This window comes from Vulpes lagopus, chromosome 2 (assembly GCF_018345385.1).
Source record: "Vulpes lagopus strain Blue_001 chromosome 2, ASM1834538v1, whole genome shotgun sequence".
Classification (NCBI taxonomy): domain Eukaryota; kingdom Metazoa; phylum Chordata; class Mammalia; order Carnivora; family Canidae; genus Vulpes; species Vulpes lagopus.
In genome coordinates, this window is record NC_054825.1 from 168,481,100 (window position 1) to 168,498,765 (window position 17,666).

At 46.5% G+C, this 17,666-nt stretch overlaps 1 protein-coding gene across 2 annotated transcripts; it reads left to right on the plus strand.

Moving 5' to 3' along the window:
• The first annotated feature begins 241 nt into the window (after window positions 1-241).
• On the plus strand, window positions 242-17,409 carry LOC121484346 (carcinoembryonic antigen-related cell adhesion molecule 1-like). Of its 2 annotated transcripts, XM_041743494.1 has the most exons (9): window positions 244-463; window positions 1,273-1,632; window positions 5,331-5,609; window positions 6,194-6,448; window positions 7,673-7,948; window positions 12,879-13,005; window positions 13,717-13,769; window positions 14,459-14,490; window positions 15,545-17,409. In XM_041743494.1, the coding sequence occupies exons 1-9, from the start codon at window positions 400-402 to the stop codon at window positions 15,662-15,664; spliced, it is 1,566 nt and encodes a 521-aa protein (XP_041599428.1). In that variant the 5' UTR covers window positions 244-399; the 3' UTR covers window positions 15,665-17,409. The 2 variants fall into 2 exon arrangements, with proteins under 2 accessions (XP_041599429.1, XP_041599428.1); XM_041743495.1 differs by lacking the exon at window positions 13,717-13,769 and having other exon boundaries at window positions 242-463; window positions 15,545-15,674.
• The last annotated feature ends 257 nt before the right edge of the window (window positions 17,410-17,666 follow it).

Here is a 17,666-nt window from a genome sequence, read left to right on the forward strand (position 1 = left end):
GGAAGCCCCAGGGCCAGGAGGGAGGGCTGTGGGGGCGCGGACCCTGCACCTCGCCCCCGAGCTGCGGGGCGCGCCCCGGACCCGACGCCCCGGGCTCGTGCTCGTGCCGAGCAGGCCGGGTGCGCGCTCGCGTCTGCCGGGAAATCCCAGCGGAAGACCGAGAGGCCTCAGCAGCTGCGGGGACCCCACGGGGACAGAGGATGGGAACCCGGCACCTGCCGTCTGGGGGGGGGTGGCCGGCGAGCCCCCGCCCGACCCACGTGACCCGGCCCCGCCCCCAGAGGCGGCCCCGCGCGGAGGGGGAAGGACGCGGAGCTGCCGGGCGGGACCGCGGGGCCCGAGCGTCTGCGCGGCGGCAGCTGCTCTCCCCCGGGCCGGACGGAGCGGGCAGCGGGCACCATGGAGCCCCCCTCGGCCTCTCCCCGAGCAGGGCGCGGCCCCTGGCGGGAGCTCCTGCTGGCAGGTGAGGGGGGGATCCCCTGGGAGGGGCGGGAGGTCGGGGGAGCGGCGGCCTGGGGCCTGGGGGGGACGGGGCTCCGCAGGGGACGGGGCGGCGGGCGGGGCGGGGGAGCCGGCTCAGCGGCGGGACGGCCTCGAGATCTGCAGGTGGGACTGAGGGGCTGTGTCCCAAGGGCCTCCTCACCGGGACTCAGTTTTGCAACCTGACGGAAACCACACCCAGGGACCCCAAACCCTGCCCTTGCCACCACCCTGGGATGCTGACCGATAAGCGCCAGGCTCGGAGGGCCCCGGGGACGCTCAGCCCTGGGTATTTGCAGCCGGGCCACCCCGGGGTACAGCACAGAGCAGACCAGTCCCTGCACCCTGAGCTCACTTCTCTGGGAGGAAGACAGACCCGCAGAGACATCTGGAATGTCATGTCCGGTAAGGACAAGCCCCCTGAAGGGAACAGAGCAGGGAAAGGTCAGGACGTGAAGACAGAGGGTCGTCATAGGAGATGGTCAGGACAGGCTTCTCCCAAGAACCCCTGAGTGTGAGCAGGTATCTGCGGGCAGTCAGAGAGAGAGCCACAGACATCTGAGGGAGAGCGTTCAAAACAGAGGAAATTACCTTCAGAGGCCCGGAATTAGCATAATCATTCCACTGACTTTGACCAGCAGCAGACATACACAGACACCCAGGTATGTGTGCATGTTCACACACCCACACCAAGAAGCTGGGGGATGAGGACCTGCTCCATGCCCAGGGCCCCAGCTCTCCATCCCAACACATAGGTCAGAACACTGATCCATCCCCTCTCTTCCCTCCTAGTCTCACTCTTAGCCTTCTGGAACCCGCCCACCACTGCCCAAGGCACTGTGGAATTGGTGCCTGTCCTTGCTGCTGAAGGGAAGGACGCTCTTCTGCGGGTCCCCAATCTGCCTGGGGATACAGCAAGCCTTGCCTGGTTCAGAGGGGAAATTGTATCGCCTGCCCATGAAATTCTATTATATGTAATAGACACCAAAGAAACTACCCCGGGGCCTGCATACAGCGGCAGAGAGACAATATACCCCAATGGATCCCTGCTGTTCCGGACCATCACCCTGAACGACACTGGATCCTACCTCCTACAAATCATAAACAGAAAATTTCAAACTGCACTAGTACGTGGACAGCTCCGAGTATTCCGTGAGTAATTCCTCTCTCACCTCTGGTGTCAGGTGGGGGGAATTCTACTTCACACACACAGGATTCATAGGCCTGCACTGGGCCTCAATCCCTCTCTGCTTTATGTCCCTGTAGTGGTTCAGGCATTTAGTGCAGGACACACAGTGGAGACACATTTCCAAGATCAGAATTCACTGCCTGGATTCCAGCCCAGCAGACATTCCCTGCAAAGAACAAGCCTGACAGGTGTAACTCAGCAAAGGGAAACAGATTCAGTCCAGCCCCTGGAGCTCCTCCCTGTAATCATGACTCTGAGAAAGACCCACTGGGGCTCAGTTAGCGCCAGGCCTGATGGGTCCCCTGGGATCCGCAAGAGAAGCTCAGGCCAGAAAGCCGCTGCCTAGACATCTGTTTCATGGCTTCTGACTCCTGTGACCAAGTTAGGGGACTCTATGCTAGGCTTGGGTTTTGGCTTCCTGGCAGGGCTGACTGGGAGCAATGATCTCCTGGCTGCCTGAGTCCTGAGGTTCCTGAGCGGGTCACCTGCCAGGGCTCAGCATCTGGGGAGGGGCAGAGCCTGGTCCCTCACCTGAGAGGTAGGGCGGAAAGCAGTGATAAGCAAGGTTCCTGAGACACTGTCTGAGCGCCCTGGAGGACAGGAGACCCCAGAGGAAGGTCAGCACCCCCAGGGAGGAAGAGGAGAGATGTTCCTGGCAGTAACTCCTGCACTTAGGATCCGGTCCAGGGAACTGTCTCTCACAGAGGTAAATAACAGATGTTTATTGGGCAGCTCCTCTATAGCCAGCCTTAGGTCAGGTAATTGTGAAAGATTTCAGGTTAATTACAGAGAACACAGCTAATCAAAAGCCATTACTTGATTTTGATTGAGGGGAAATGGAGGCAGAGGGCGATGCAGACACTGAATCAGAGTCACACAGACCAGAGCAGCAGGCAGATCACAATCCCACAGGGTCTGTCTGCAGCTGCGGCCCCATCTCCTCCTCCTCCACCCAGGGGGCCTTATTAGGCATCTTGGACCCTGAGACCAGCTGGTGGATCAGATCTTTCTTCTTAGGGATCCACAGCTCAAGGCAGATTTTTGGTCTGGGAAGTGAGAGCAAATGAGAATTCATGGTTTTACTCAAGAACTGAATTACCTTCATCAACGATCAGAGTCAGTGCGGGGAATGCCCAGGCCTCCCCTCAGTGGCCGATCCACAGCTCCTGCACTGGACCAGGACTCACTGTTTCCCTGTGTGTTGGTGTGATCCCATGGGCGTGTAAGGGAAAGGACTCTGCCCTCTCCTCCTGACCATGTACCCTGAACCCGCACAGGGCCCAACATCTCAATTGCTCTTTCATGAAGGAGGAAAGGAATGAATGAATGATTCCCAATCTCTTCAGATTCTGGACCCTGGGTGCAGAGTCCTAGGAGGTCCTGGCCACACCTGCTCCCTGTCCATCCAGGGGCTGAGAGCCATGTTCTGTCCCTCTGACCACCAGCCCCTGAGGCCACTCCCAGAGAAGAGTCTCCTGATGCCTGCGGTATTGCTCGACCATGGGAGGATTTACAGGGCTGCCCTGGCCCTGCCCCTGGGTCAGCTATGGGCTCTTCCTGCCTGGAGTCTTTGAAGTCTCTTGTAACCAACCCTGCTCACAGCCTGGGACACTTCTGGCTCCCTGCTCCTTCCATGTCCTTCATCTTCCTCCTCCTCCTCTTCCTCTTCATCTGGGACTAGTCCTGCTCTGCACAGCTCCCTCTACCCTTAAGCCTTCCCTGGATTCTTCTGCTAAGCCCTGTGGCCAGGCCCACCCTCCCGGGCTATTGCCTGGAGGACACCGAAATCAGAGCAGCAGCATCTGCCAGGCTCCGTGAGGAGCCAGCTTGCCCAGGTCACCAGGAGAATAAGCTTTCACTGTGCCCTCATCCAGGGCTCTTTCCCTCCATGACGCTAACAAGTGGAACACACCTGACAGGGACATGTGATCCCTCGATCTACTCTCTACCTGATTCATCCAGAGAGTTAAACGCAGAAGGGGTAGGTCTGCAGTCCCCAAAAGCTCATGGGTCATTTCCTGCCTTTTACTCCTGACTCACAACATCATCCAGGTAAAATTCTTCCTTACCAGTGGTTCCCCTGCCTTCCCACCATAGGACTGGCCACACCCTATACCTTCTGGCTGCTTCACTGCCTATATTACACACACACACACACACACACACACACACACACACACACACAGGTGCTCCTGAGGCCATCTTTACCATAGGGTGGGATCCTCTCACTTGGTGAGATCCACCAGTCACTGTCCTTTCACCTAGATGCTGCCCAATTTGGGTACATTTTATCAAACTTGTGTTTCCTGAGGTCAAAAGAAAGCTACATGCATGCACTCGGTTTCGTCCCAGTTGTCCTGACTGTAGAAATTGTTGGCAGGGACTTTCTTCCCTAAATTTGCTAACATAATGCATTTCTACTAATTTGGTATCATTCCTCCCTTTATATAATAACTGAGGCACCTCAGACTTTACCCCAATTAATTCTCTTTCTTAACAGAACTCCTATGTTTTTCTCTACCCAGGGAGCCACTAATTTCAAACCCACTATAACACCTTCCTTATCATAATGTGATCCTGGTTGGACTGCAGAACTTGGTGTACAGCGTATAGTGCTCTCTAGAGAGATACTCCTCCAGAAACTGGTCTTAGGTTTCTAGGGTATTAATGCTGATTTTCACATATGTACACAATTTAATTTCTTAAATTTCTATCTTACAACTGTGTTTACAAATGACCCACAAGGAACCAGATACACCCAACCTGACCCAGCCTCCTCCCACAAGTCACCCTTTCCTTTTTAAAAAAAAGATTTTATTTATTTATTTATTTATTTATTTATTTATTTATTTATTTAGAGAGCGGGAGACAAACAGAACAGGAGCAAGGGAGAGGAGTAGTAGGGGAAGCAGACTGCCCACTGAGCAGGGAGCCTAATGTAGGACTCCTTCCCAGGACCCTGGGATCAGGACCTGAGCCAAAGGCCAACACTTAACCTAATGAGCCACCCAGACACCCCACTACCAGTCACCCCTTCTGCATTTGAAAACATCCATTTGTATTTCCGGAGAGACCAGCATGGTCTTCACTGGCCTCTCCAGTGGGAAAAGAAACTTTAAAGACTGAGGGCAGAGCACATAGTTCTCTGCCAAAGCCAGCCCTGCCCTGCCCGTCCCCCTCACTCATTTCTGGATCATTTCTACCCTTGACTCTGCTCCACCCTGTGTGGAGTCATTGTCTCTTGTCACTCACCATGGAACACCTGGCAGATGCCCTACTTCGAGGCCTGAAGCCTGAGTGCTGTAGGTAGACTGGTGTAGGTCCGTACCGGAAAAAAGGCCTCAGCACCTGCACTTTCAAGTTGGTCTGATGGTTAGTTGGTCAGGGAAGAACCAGGAGAGATCTGTTCTGTGTCTTCTACAACCAAACCCTGATGCCTGTTTGACCCTAGAAAGCCCATGCTTGCTCTCGGATACAGAGTAGGGGCCTGTGTTCTCTGAGCGCTCAGATCCTCTCACATTTGTCTTGAGATATATACCTGCCTTATTCTTTGAAGGATTCAGGTTGGCTGAGAGGTGAGAGATGCCAACTCTGATTAAAGATGTCTGCCGAGGAATCACAGATACCACACAGGGCAATGTTCTCTCTGTTATCTGCACAGCGGAGTTACACAAACCCAGCATCACAAGCAACAACTCCAACCCCGTGGAGAATGTGGATTCTGTAGTGTTAACGTGTGAATCTCAGACTCAGAGCACAAGCTGCCTGTGGTCAGTAAACAATAAGAGCCTCCCGGACAGTCCCAGGCTGGAGCTGTCCCTGGACAACAGGACTCTCACTGTACATGGTGTCACAAGGAATGACACAGGATCCTATGAGTGTGAAACTCGGAACCCAGTGAGTGCTGATCGTAGTGACCCATTCACCCTGACTGTTCTCTGTGAGTAATTTCCGTTCCTACCTGGCCCAGGCTGCCAGCTCAAGTCCACACAGCCAGAGGCCAAGCCACATCCCTCCTTCTGGGGTCCATGTCCATGACCCTCAACTGGACACCCAGCCTGGCCATGGCTTCTTGTCCTGCAAACTTGGGCAGGCTCAGCCTAAACAAGACTAGGAGGGGATGAGCTGCTCCTTCCTGAGAGGGTCAGCAGCTTGGGAGGGGAAACAGCTTCATGTCTCAGATCCAGGCTCAGTGAACACAGGGGGCTTCTGGTTGGGACATTTTATCTTTTTTTTAAATTTTATTTATTTGAGAGAGAGAGACTACTTGAGCAGTGGGGAAGGGTAGAAGGAGAAGCAGACTCCCTGTTGAGCAGGGAGCACCACATGGGGCTTGATCTCAAAACCCTGGGATCATGACCTGAGCCAAAGGCAGATGCTTAACTGACTGAGCCACCCAGGCACCCTGGTTGGGACTTTTTAAAACAAGGTTGGGACCTAAAGGGACACTGTGGCCCTTATACAGGCAGGAGCTTCCCCTTCCCTGGGATTACATCACCTGTGGCTTTATTCTGTTTGCTCCAGATGGCCCGGACACACCCACCATTTCCCCCCCAGACTCCTATTACCGTCTAGGGGCAAACCTCAGTCTCTCCTGCCGCACAGCCTCTAACCCACCTGCACAGTATTCTTGGCTTATCAATGGGAGGCCCCAGCCATCCACACAGGAGCTCTTTATCCCCAACATCACTGCGAATAATAGTGGATCCTATACCTGCCTCGTCTATAACAATGCCACCCGCCTCAATAAGACCACAGTCAAGACTATCACAGTCTCTGGTAAGTGCATCCCTGGAGCATCTGCACTGAGCACTGTGGTGAAGGTCGGTCTGTCTGCCTTTCAGAATAGAGTCTAGAAGTTCTTTCCCAGTTTCTTGCCACAAGCAAATCCCAAAACTGTCCCTCAACTCTTCCATTACATGTCTGCACCTCCTCCCCTTGCTCTCTGATTCATGGCCCTGTGGGTCCAGCCTGGAATGTGGGGAGATGGTCTGTCAGCCCCAGGAAGCCCCATGTGGTGGAGGGACTCACAGAGGGAGAAAGAAGGTCCTTTTGCTCCTGGCTCGCTCTATGACTAACTGTTCTGCTGTCATCTGTGGTGGGACAGAAACATGGAGAAGGTCCTGGAAAAGCCTGTCTTCAATCTGGCCAAACTATCCCACCAGTTGTACCAGAGCCTCCTTGTGGTGAAGCCACTGGGAAATGGGAAAGAGTGAGCCCTAACTCAAACCCCCTGATTGTGTCCTGGCTCTGCAGTCTCCCAGTTCTCTAACACTGTGTGACCCCAGCACATGTGATCCACCACTGAGGAAAACACTGCATAATGGTGCCCAACTACAAAATAGGTAGATGCCCCCATGACGTCCCTTCATGGCACAGAAGGAGCAGTGCCAAAGTACATATTTATACCCACAACTAAGAGTACCAGCCTTCTGTGAAAACTGTGACCACTACTCTAAAGATTTCCTCCTTGTAATAGTCAATCCACAGGCAGGAAGTAAAAGTCTTACTCAGATTGAGAAACCCTTTAGATTGGAACTTCTCCACTCTAAAGCTACAAAGACTGGCTTGGCCATTCTCATTTTCTAGTAAATTATTTCACAAAAGAGAAATGCTTTCCCTTTCTATGTAAAGCTATTATACTAGAGAAGGGGCCTGATTTTTTTCAGAAAGCTCTAGGAAAGGGTCCCACAAAAACCACTGGGTATAAAATTCCCTGTGATTATGGGGATGCTGTAGATTTAGAAGAGGTTCCTGGTGCTGATGCTACAAAGATGTCCAGGTGGAGAAGACGCATGATGGAGATGCAAAGGGGGAGGGACAGCCCTCTCCTTCTAGATTGTCACCTGAACAAAGACACTCATCCTTCTGCAGACAGCAGGGCCATCCTCAGAGGCACCTTGACAGAGCTCCCTGGGGCCCTCCGAGAGGCCCAGATCTCAAAAGAGGGAGTGTGGCCCCAGGCCCCACTCTCATGCTGTCACCTCCTCTGTTTCTCCACAGAGCCAGTGTCCCAACCCCTTCTCACTGCCAGCAACACCACAGTCACAAAAGATGACTCTGTGGTCCTGACCTGCTCCTCAAATAACACCGGGGTCTCTATCCAGTGGCTCTTCAATGGCCAGATTCTAACGCTCACGGATAGGATGAAGCTGTCCCAGGACAACAGCACCCTCACCATAGACCCTGTCAGGAAGGAGGATGCCGGGAAATACGAGTGTGAGGTCTCCAACCCAGTCAGTTCCAACAAAAGTGACCCTGTAAGGCTGGATGTGGAAGGTAAATGACACCTTGCCCTATGTTACATCTTCCTGGGAAGATTACCAGTGGTGTCCAAAATGGATAGACGTACCAGAGGGCAGAAGAGCAGAATAGAATCAAGTGACCATTTCAGTAAACAGAATGGGAGTGTGGTGAAGACCTAAGTCTCTGAATCAAATACACTTAGTTTCTTAATTAGGTCTGGCATTTACTGTATGACCTTCCACAAGATTCCTTTTTTCCTCAGATACCATTTTTTTGTGTGGTAAAATATATATAATTTTTATCATTTTAACCATTTTAGGTATACAATTCAATGGTATTAGTATATTAGTATTTTTGCACAACCATCACCACCATCCATTAAACACTCCTGCCCCTAAGCCCAGTAACCAGCAACCTACTTGCTGTCTCATATGACTGTGACCATTCGTTTTTTTTTTTTTTTCGGCAGCCCCCTCCCTCCCCCGAGGCCCCGCCCTGCCCCTCCTCGGGAGCGCCCCCCCGCCCCAGGACTGTGACTATTCTAAGTACCTTGTATAAGTGGAATCCTAATAATACTTGTTTTGTGTGTGTGTCTGTATTTGTTCACTTAGCATAAGATCTTCAGGGTTCATCCATGTTGTAGTATGCGTCAGAATCTCATTTCTTTTAAGGCTGATTATTCCCTCGTGTGTATGTATCACATTTTGTTTATCATTTATCTGTCTATGAACTTTTGGGGTTTTCCACCTTTTGGCTGTTGTAAATAATGCTGCTAGAAACATGGGTGTACAAATATCTATTGAAACACCTACTTTCAGTCCTTTGGGGGCAGAGACTCAGAAGTGGAGATGCTGCACCAAATAGTAATTCTTTGTTCAATTTTTTGATGTTCCGCTGTACCATTTCTACAGCAAATTGCACCATTTTGTACTCCCACCAGGAAATGCAAGGAACTTCCAGCTTCTCCACATCCTCACTAACACTTGTTTTCTGTTGTTTTGTTTTGTTTTGTTTTGTTTTAATAAGAGCCATCCTAATAGGGCATGAGGTGATATCTCATTGGGTTTTTATTTGCATTTCCCTGATGGTGAGTGATGTTGAGCATATTTTCATGTGCCTGTTGGCCATCTGAATGTCTTCTTTGGAAAAATGTCTGTTCAAGTCCTCTGCCTATTTTTGATTAGGTTTTTTGTTGTTGAGTTTTAGTTCTCTATTATGGATATTAACCCCTTATGGGATATATGATTTGAAAATATTTCCCCCTCTCTGTGGGTTGTCTTTTCACTTTGTTGATAGTACTCTTTGATATACAAAAGCTTTTCATTTTTTTAAATTTTTTTTTATTTATTTATGATAGTCACACAGAGAGAGAGAGAGAGGCAGAGACATAGGCAGAGGGAGAAGCAGGCCCCATGCACCGGGAGCCTGACATGGGATTCGATCCCAGGTCTCCAGGATCGCGCCCTGGGCCAAAGGCAGGCGCTAAACCGCTGAGCCACCCAGGGATCCCCAAAAGCTTTTCATTTTAACTGAAGCCCAATTTATCTTTTGTTGCCTCTGCTTTTAGATTCATATCCAAGAAGTCGTCGCGAAACCCAAAGTCATGAAGCGTCATCCTGTGTTTTCTTCTATGAGTTCTTATAGTTCTAACTCTTACATGTAGGTCTCTGATCCACATTGAGTTAATTTTTTATCTATGGTGTTAAATAAGGATTCAATTCCTTTACATGGACATCCAGTTTTCCCAACATCCATTTGCTAAAAAGACTGACTTTTCTCCATTATGAATGGTCTTGGCACCCCTGTCAAAAATGGTGTGACCATGTATGTAAATGTAAAGGTTATTTCTGGGATCTCTATTCTATTTCATTGGTCTATTTGTTTGTCTTATGCTAGTACCACACTGTTTTGATTACAGTAGCTTTGTAGTAAATTTTGAAATCAGGAAATAAGAGTCCTCCACCTTTGTTGTTTCTTAAGATTGCTTTGGATATTTGGGGTCCCTTGACATTCCATATGAATTTGAGGATAGATTACTCTATTTCTGCCCCAAAAAATGTCATTGGGATTTTGACCAAGATTGCACTGCATCTGCAGATCACTTTGGGTAATACCATCATCTTAACAATATTAAGTCTTCCAACCCATGAACATGGAATGTCTTTCCATTTATTTATGTCTTTAATTTCTTTCAGCAATTCCTTTGTAGTTTTCAGCGTCTAAGTCTTTTACCTCCTCAGTTAAATTAGTTCCTAAGTATATTATTCTTTTCAATGCTGTGGTAAATAGAATTTTCTTAATTTCCTTTTTGGACTATTCATTGTTAGGGTATAGAATTCCAACTGATTTTGCATGTCGAGTTAGTATCTTGCTATTTTGCTGAATGTATTAGTTATTATAGGGATTTTTTGAGGGGGTGGACTCTTTAGTGTTTTCTATGTGTAAGTTTATGTCATCTGTGAACAAAGATCATTTTCCTTCTAATTTGGATGCCTTTCATTTCTTTTTCTTGCCTAATTATTGCTCTGGCTAGGGCTTCCAATGCTATTCTAGATAAAAGTGGTAAAAACAGACATCTCTATCTTGTTCCTGATCTTAGAGGAAAAACTGGGTCTTTTAACATTAAGATGTTGGCTGTAGGTTTTTCATCTATGGCCGTTATATTGAGGCAGTTTCCTTCTATTCTTAGTTTGAGGGGTTTTATTATGAAAGGATGTTGACTTCTGTTGAATGTTTTTATTGATTCAATCTCCTTACTAGTTACAGGTTTCTTAATGTTTTCTATTTCTTCATGATTCCATCTTGGTTGGTTTTATGTTTCTAGGAATTTGTTATCCATTTCATTCTAGTTATCCAATTTGTTGGCCTACAATTATTCATAGTACTTTTATAGTATTTATTATTTTTTAATATTTATTATTTCTGTAAAATTGATAGTGATTTCTCCCACTTTCAATTCTGATTTTAGTAATTTTAATCTTTTAAGTTAAAGGTTTGTCAATTTTATTCATCTTTTTTTAAGAGTCAGTTTTTGGTTTCATAAGATTTTCTCTATTGTTTTTCTACTCACTATTTTATTTATCCCTACTGTATTATTCTCTTCCTTCTGTTAAGTTTGGGTTTAGTTTGCTTTTCTTTTTCTAGTTCATTACAAAGTTAGGTTATTGATCTGAGATCTTCTTTTTTAAGGTGTTTACAATCACAGTTTTTTTTAAAGATTTTTATTTATTTATTTATTTGAGAGAGAGAATGAGTGAGGGAGAGCATGAGCAGTGTGAGGAGAGGCAGAGGGAAACAGACTCCTTCAGGAGCAAGGAGCCAGATGTGGGACTCGATCCCAGCACCCTGGGATCATGACCTGAGCTGAAGGTAGATACTTAACCAGCTGAGCCAACCAAGTGCCCTACAATTACAGATTTCTTTTTTTTTTTTAAAGTCTTTTTTTTTTAATTTTTATTTATTTATGATAGTCACAGAGAGAGAGAGAGAAAGGCAGAGACACAGGCGGAGGAAGAAGCAGGCTCCATGCACCGGAAGCCCGATGTGGGATTCGATCCCGGGTCTCCAGGATCGCGCCCTGGGCCAAAGGCAGGTGCCAAACCGCTGCGCCACCCAGGGATCCCCAATTACAGATTTCTTGCACAAGATTCTTAACTTCTCTGAGCCTCAAATTCCTCAACTGAAAATTGTAATGAGTACCTGCTTCATGATACTATTTTAAAGATTTAATGTAATAATCAATTAAACTCTTAGCAAAATGCTACACACAGAGGAAATGAAATGTTCCATAAGTGTTAGCTGCTATTATTACTATTATTGTCATTAGCTTCTATGAAGTTGGGTAGTACTAGAGTCAAATCTCAGATCCACCTTTTACTGGCCATATGACTTTGGGTAAATTGTTCACTACTCTAATTGTTTTCATCTGTAGAATGGAAATAATGTCTATCTGAAAGGGTTATTATATGAATCGAATGAGATATATGTGAAGTATTTACCCCAGAGCTTAGTACATATTAAATACCCTATAACAGTAGCTAACATTAATATTAATACATCAGGCTTCAGTTAGCTGGTGAAAGCAACAGAAATAAAAAAGTAACAGATAGAAACAGTATTATATACAGGTGTGGAAGGCATTACACAAAAAGCCACTGGGACATAGTTATTGACTGAACACGAGAAAGGAAAGAAGGGAATAGAATGCAAAGTTTCAAGCCTAGTATGTTAGTTTTTATCCCCTGAGATGCAATCAAAGTGGAATTACTTATTTATTTATATTTATTGAAAAAAATCTTTATTTATTTATTGGGAAAAGTGCCTGTGAGGGAAAGTAGGACAGGAGTGGGAGGAGCCTGGGCGGTTCCTCAGACCATGGTATAGATGTGACAGAAAGAAGTTTTAGATGGAAGTGCAGTTCTACGAGGGTGTTTGCAAGGGGTCCTCGGGCTCAAGTCACCCATCAGAGGAAACAGTTTCTCAGAGAGTTGGGGTTATTTCATATCCTTGCTGGGAGTCTGTGGGCAGTGTGGTCTCTGGAGATGGTGAATTCAGAATGCACTATCCAGGCCTTCCATCACTTAAATCCTCACCACAGAAGACTTGAGAGGCACATATTCATGGCTGCTGTGCCTGGCACACAGAAAAACATGTAACCATGAAAAGGTGGGAAGTTATAGAAAAATGGCAATCAGCCCTTCTCACATATCCAAAGCCTTCTAAAATATCTGAGTGCAGAAAGACCAACATGGTATTGAGGCAAATCTGATCAACAGCCTAAAAACTGAGAGAGAAAAACTGAAGGATGAAGTCAACTAATCACTTCACAGCAAATTTCCCATAGAAAATGTATTCCTTGAAGGAACAAGTAGAGACTATTACATGTTCAGAGATGTCCTCCAGGAGACTCCCACTGTAAAATAATGTCACCTTCATTCATTTTTCTCTCTGCTTTCCATGACAGATGATTCCACAGAACAAAGTTCTGGCCTTCCACCTGGGGCTATTGCTGGCATCGTGATTGGAGTTGTGGCTGGGGTTGCTGTGATAGCAGCCCTGGTGTACTTACTGTATTTCAGAAAAACTGGCGGGTATGATCAACTTTCCTCCTGTTCCACTTTCTCCAAGACTAACTGACATGCTTGGGAGAGGGAAGGAGACTTTGCCCTGTCTCTGCACCTGGATCTGCTCCTCTTTCTTTCTAAACTCCTGCTTCTCAGCACTAATTCCTGTGGATCTTTTCTTCATACTGTCTGGACCTTACTCTCTCAGACATGGTTATTCCTGTCTCCATCTGGTTTAGAGTGGCAGATCTCATTACTTTCTGTCTCAAGTCAGTGAATCCAAGTTCCTAGAAGGAAACAAATGAGGAAATGAGAGGAAGAGCAGGAGAAAGTGAATCGCTTGCTCTTTTGACAGGAGTAAGAGGGAGGGATAAGACAGGAAGAGAACCTAAGAAAAGGCAAAAACAACCAAAGCCTCTTGGGAAATAAGTAAAGTGAGACAAAAACCAGCATCTGCCTATAAAAGGGGAAAGGTGTCAGGGTACAAGTAGGCTCAGATGCAACTGATAAACAATGGACCCAAATGTGAACATCCAGCAAACAGGAAAGGAGTAAAGCCTAGAGGAGATCATGAGTAGACTGAAGAAGGAGGCCCTAAGAGGAAAGGCAGTACCAACAACATATAAGTGAACACTGAGGAGCCCCAAGGAATTGCCTGCTGACAATGTCCTTCCTAATTCAAGGAACAAAAGATCCTATGCTTGGGAATAGCAGTCACAGTGTCTGATATTTATTTAGGGCAAATGACCTGCGTGATGTCACAGAGCACAAACCCTCAGCCTCCAAACACAGTAAGTAAAGCCACTCACCCAGTGAGACTTGGTGTGTTCCACCATGTGTCCTGCCCTAGCAGGGAATCCTGGATTCCCAAGCTACTTCCTACCTTCTGAATTTTTGGAGGGGGATCTCCATTTTCCAACCTTAGGTTGGCATAGGGTCCTCATACACTTCTAGCCACAAAAGATGCCCCTGAGAGAGACGTTTATTCCACCTGGGCCAGGCAGGCCTGAGCAAGATGGACCTGTTTCCAGGAGCCATTTCCTCACCCATACTTCCTCCCTCCTGCCTCTGTGATGGATGTGGGCATTCTCCTTTGGTGAGACTTTCCCTGTCTTGTGGTGCTCTGGGTACTGTGGGCCTCAATGTCCATCCTTGCCACTGAAACCTGTTGCTGAGAAATATATCTGGGCAAAAATCAAAGCCTTGTGGACTAGAAGAAATTGTCAGAAGTAGACTGAGGCCTCCTCTGGTACCAATGCCTAGGGTCTGGACCACAGACTCTGCAGAAAGTGAATTCCTCAAGCATTCATAGGCCACTTCTTTATCCATCCTCCCACTAACTGCCACCTCCTTCAGCTAGAAATCACAACAGCTTAGGACCCACCTCCCCACCCCTGCTCTCACCCCCCAGTCCCTATTCTAAGGCCATAAATGAGTTTTGCCTTTTCATGGATTGGTAACTCTTCTTTTGTTTCACCAGGTCAGGACCAGTCTGACAATTTGTCTAACAAGGTAAGCATAGCCAGTTTCAATGGCTCATTTTCTCATGGAAATATTTCTGTGTAGAATGGGTTATTCTTGAAAATACAAACATGGGATCGAGTTTGGGTCAAAATTTCTCAGTGCAGCAACAAACAAAGGAGTACTGGTTAATGACTGCCTCAGTCTACCTCATTGCAAGAATGTGGACTTTGGAATTAACACCATCCTGGGTTTAAATCCTGGCTGTGACTCTCAATAGCTCTGTGATGTTCTACAAGTAATTTAAGCTCTTTGAGCCATGGCTTTGTCATCTTTGTAAAATGGACATGCTGCCAAGTAAGAGAAGTTGAAGGAATTAAATGAGACAACAAATGGAAAGCACCCAGCACAATGCCCAGCATAAGGCACCAGATCATTCTCCTTTCTCCACCTTCACTGACCCTGCTCTTACCAACAAATGATGATGTCCTTCTAATAGTTCTGAGGTCTTGATTCCTTTACTTTATGATAATTTTACCAAATTTTTCTCAGCCTTTCAGTAGAATATACATATATACCAAAAAGTACTTAAAACATAAATATATTTTAACAATGTATAAATTTTCATGAGTTGAACAGACAAAAGGCATCCAGGTCAAGAAAACATGTCATCCCCACCCCCCAAAAAAAACCCTCCAGTTACCTCCTTCCAAAGAGTAACCACTATCCTGATTTCCATTGCACTAGGTTACTTGTCTGTTTACGTTCTTACATAATGAAATACACAGTACATCCTTGTGTATATCTAGCTTCTTTCATTCAAAATTGTTTTGTGAGGTTCATCCATGTCCTTTTATGCATTTGTAGATTCTCCATTCTCATTGCTGTATCATTATACTCCAGTATGAATAAATACTATAATCTATGTCTTCTAATGATCATTCAACAGGATGTTAGCAAACAGAGTAATCATGGCTAATAAAAGCCTTTCTCCAAAGCTCAAAGTTTCCAAGTGGTGATAGGATATGGTGCTCAATCAGAGCACACAGGTGAGGGTCTGTCCTATGACTCTGATTTAACTAACCACATGGCTCATACCTTTCAGATTGAAGAAGTTGCATATTCTTCCCTGAACTTCAATGTCCAGGAACCAAAGAAATCAACTTCAGCCTCCCCATCCCCAGCAGGCACAGAAACGGTGTATTCCGAAGTACAAAAGAAATAATGTAACCTGTCCTGCTGGCTGTGCTACTCTTTCCAAGCTTCTCGTTCCTATCACTAGGAGATCCCTTTACCCTCAGAAAAAAGGGGAAGAAGCCTATTTCCCCACTTCCCTCCCTAAGGAGGCACCTCCAGGATGTCTAGTCACAGCCCTTCCCTTCAGCATCAATAGATGGAAAGATACATCTGGGATTCCTAGGGAACACAACCTTCCTTGTCATTGGAATTTGGCAAAGCAGACCTTGAGATGTGCCACAACCTCTACCCCTCCTCCTTTTCTTGTTTTAACCTTACCTACTCAGAGCACAGTCATTCCTTCCTGCCCCCATCCTATCCTATTGGAGTCTAACTTGAATTTGCCATAACCTTCAGAGTCAGTTCCTGATCCACTGAAATGCATTTGCCAGAAAAGAAGAGAGAGAAGAAGTAAAAGTAAAAGCTTCTATCTCTCCAAAGTCCAGTGTGAATCCCACCATGCACAGGAAAACAAATATGCTGAATGAGGATGCTGAACTGGGAAATTCTACACCTTTGTCCACTGTCAGAGTTGTCTACCAGGGCCTAAACACCTTGCTGCTTAACTAGAAAGCCACCTAAGCCATTTGGCAAGCCTGTTTTCAGAGAACCCACTAGAAGCAATTCAGAAAATTATTCGTGGAGGCCCACAGGTGATTCCTAATATAAAGTGCAAAAAAATGCCCATATCTTTCATAACTTTATGGGATTTTATTCAAGAAAATGCCCACAGAAGGATGGCTTACTGCTTCAGGAAGCAGTCAGCTCTTAGTAGAGACAATCAGCAGAGAATTTGGGAAAAGAGTCAGTCCCTTCAGAGATTATTTAAATAATTTTTAAGAATGCACAACTTGATGTATTGGCTTTTTTCCCCCTGAGATAGTCTGCCATTTTAGTTCTGCAGCTGCTTGTTTATGTGAAAGGGGCTCTTTTTATGTAGCTATGTAAGCCAGTCTGACTGCCTTAGGTAAAAGAAGCCCCAGAAATCCCTCTAGCCCCCTAGGCCAGGAGTTCCAAATGAAGAAGCAACAACAGCAGTTGTCCTCTTTTGTAGCTAGAAATGGGTCCAAATCAGTTTCCCAGCATCTCAGGCCAGTCTTCAACCACCATCCCTTTCCGTGTCTCTACTGTGCATGGTGTCTGCCCCACTCACTTTCTCAGGAGACCTGGCCTCTGCTAAGGTGCGATTGGTCCTTGAGAAATGGGGGTGCCCTGAGGGGAACACACTCACACCCCTGTTAACACTGCTTACACTCCAGAAAGCTACCCTGGTGCTGGTGCTCTCAGGGAACCACAGCTGTGAGGGAACAGGGGAGGGTAATAACTGGGCTGGAGGCTTCTTGAACCACCTCTGAAATGTTTTCTCCCATGGGGGTCTATGAGCCCCAGTGTGCAGAATAGAAAGGAAGAGTAGGAGAGGAGGAGGAGAGGCAATGTACTTCCCACCTAGCCTCGTTCTACATAGACAGAAACTCTTTGGGGCTGCTGAGAGTTTTATTCTATATTGATTATTTGATGTCATGCTGTGTCTAAGAGCCCCTCAAAGAGGGTGAGTTGGGGATTTTCTGTACTCAGGTACCTCTTTCCAGGGTTTTCTAACCCTGACACAGTAATATATACTTCCTCTCATCCATGCTATTCTGTGTTATTTAATTTTGCCTAGCTAGGGCCATTTCTGAATTATTTGTAAAATTTGCTCTATATTTATAATAAAAATTCTAAAGTGGACATGAATATACTGCCTCGTGGCTGGTGTTACTTTATTTTATTTTACTTTATTTAAAGATTTTATTTATTTATTCATGAGAGACACAGAGAGAGAGAGGCAGAGACATTGGCAGAGGGAGAAGCAGACTCCCCATGGGGAGCCTGATGTGGGACTCCATCCCAGGACCCTAGGATCATGACATGAGCCAAAGACAGATGCTCAACCACTGAGCCACCCAGGTGCCCCCAGTTGATACTACTTTAGACAATATCTTCTTTACAGG

Coding starts and splice junctions, on each gene's coding strand:
- LOC121484346 (XM_041743494.1), top strand. CDS start 400: ATGGAGCCCCCCTCGGCCTCTCCCCGAGCAGGGCGCGGCCCCTGGCGG. Junction 6,449..7,672: donor CAAGACTATCACAGTCTCTG/GTAAGTGCATCC, acceptor GTTTCTCCACAG/AGCCAGTGTCCCAACCCCTT. Junction 13,770..14,458: donor ACCCTCAGCCTCCAAACACA/GTAAGTAAAGCC, acceptor TTGTTTCACCAG/GTCAGGACCAGTCTGACAAT.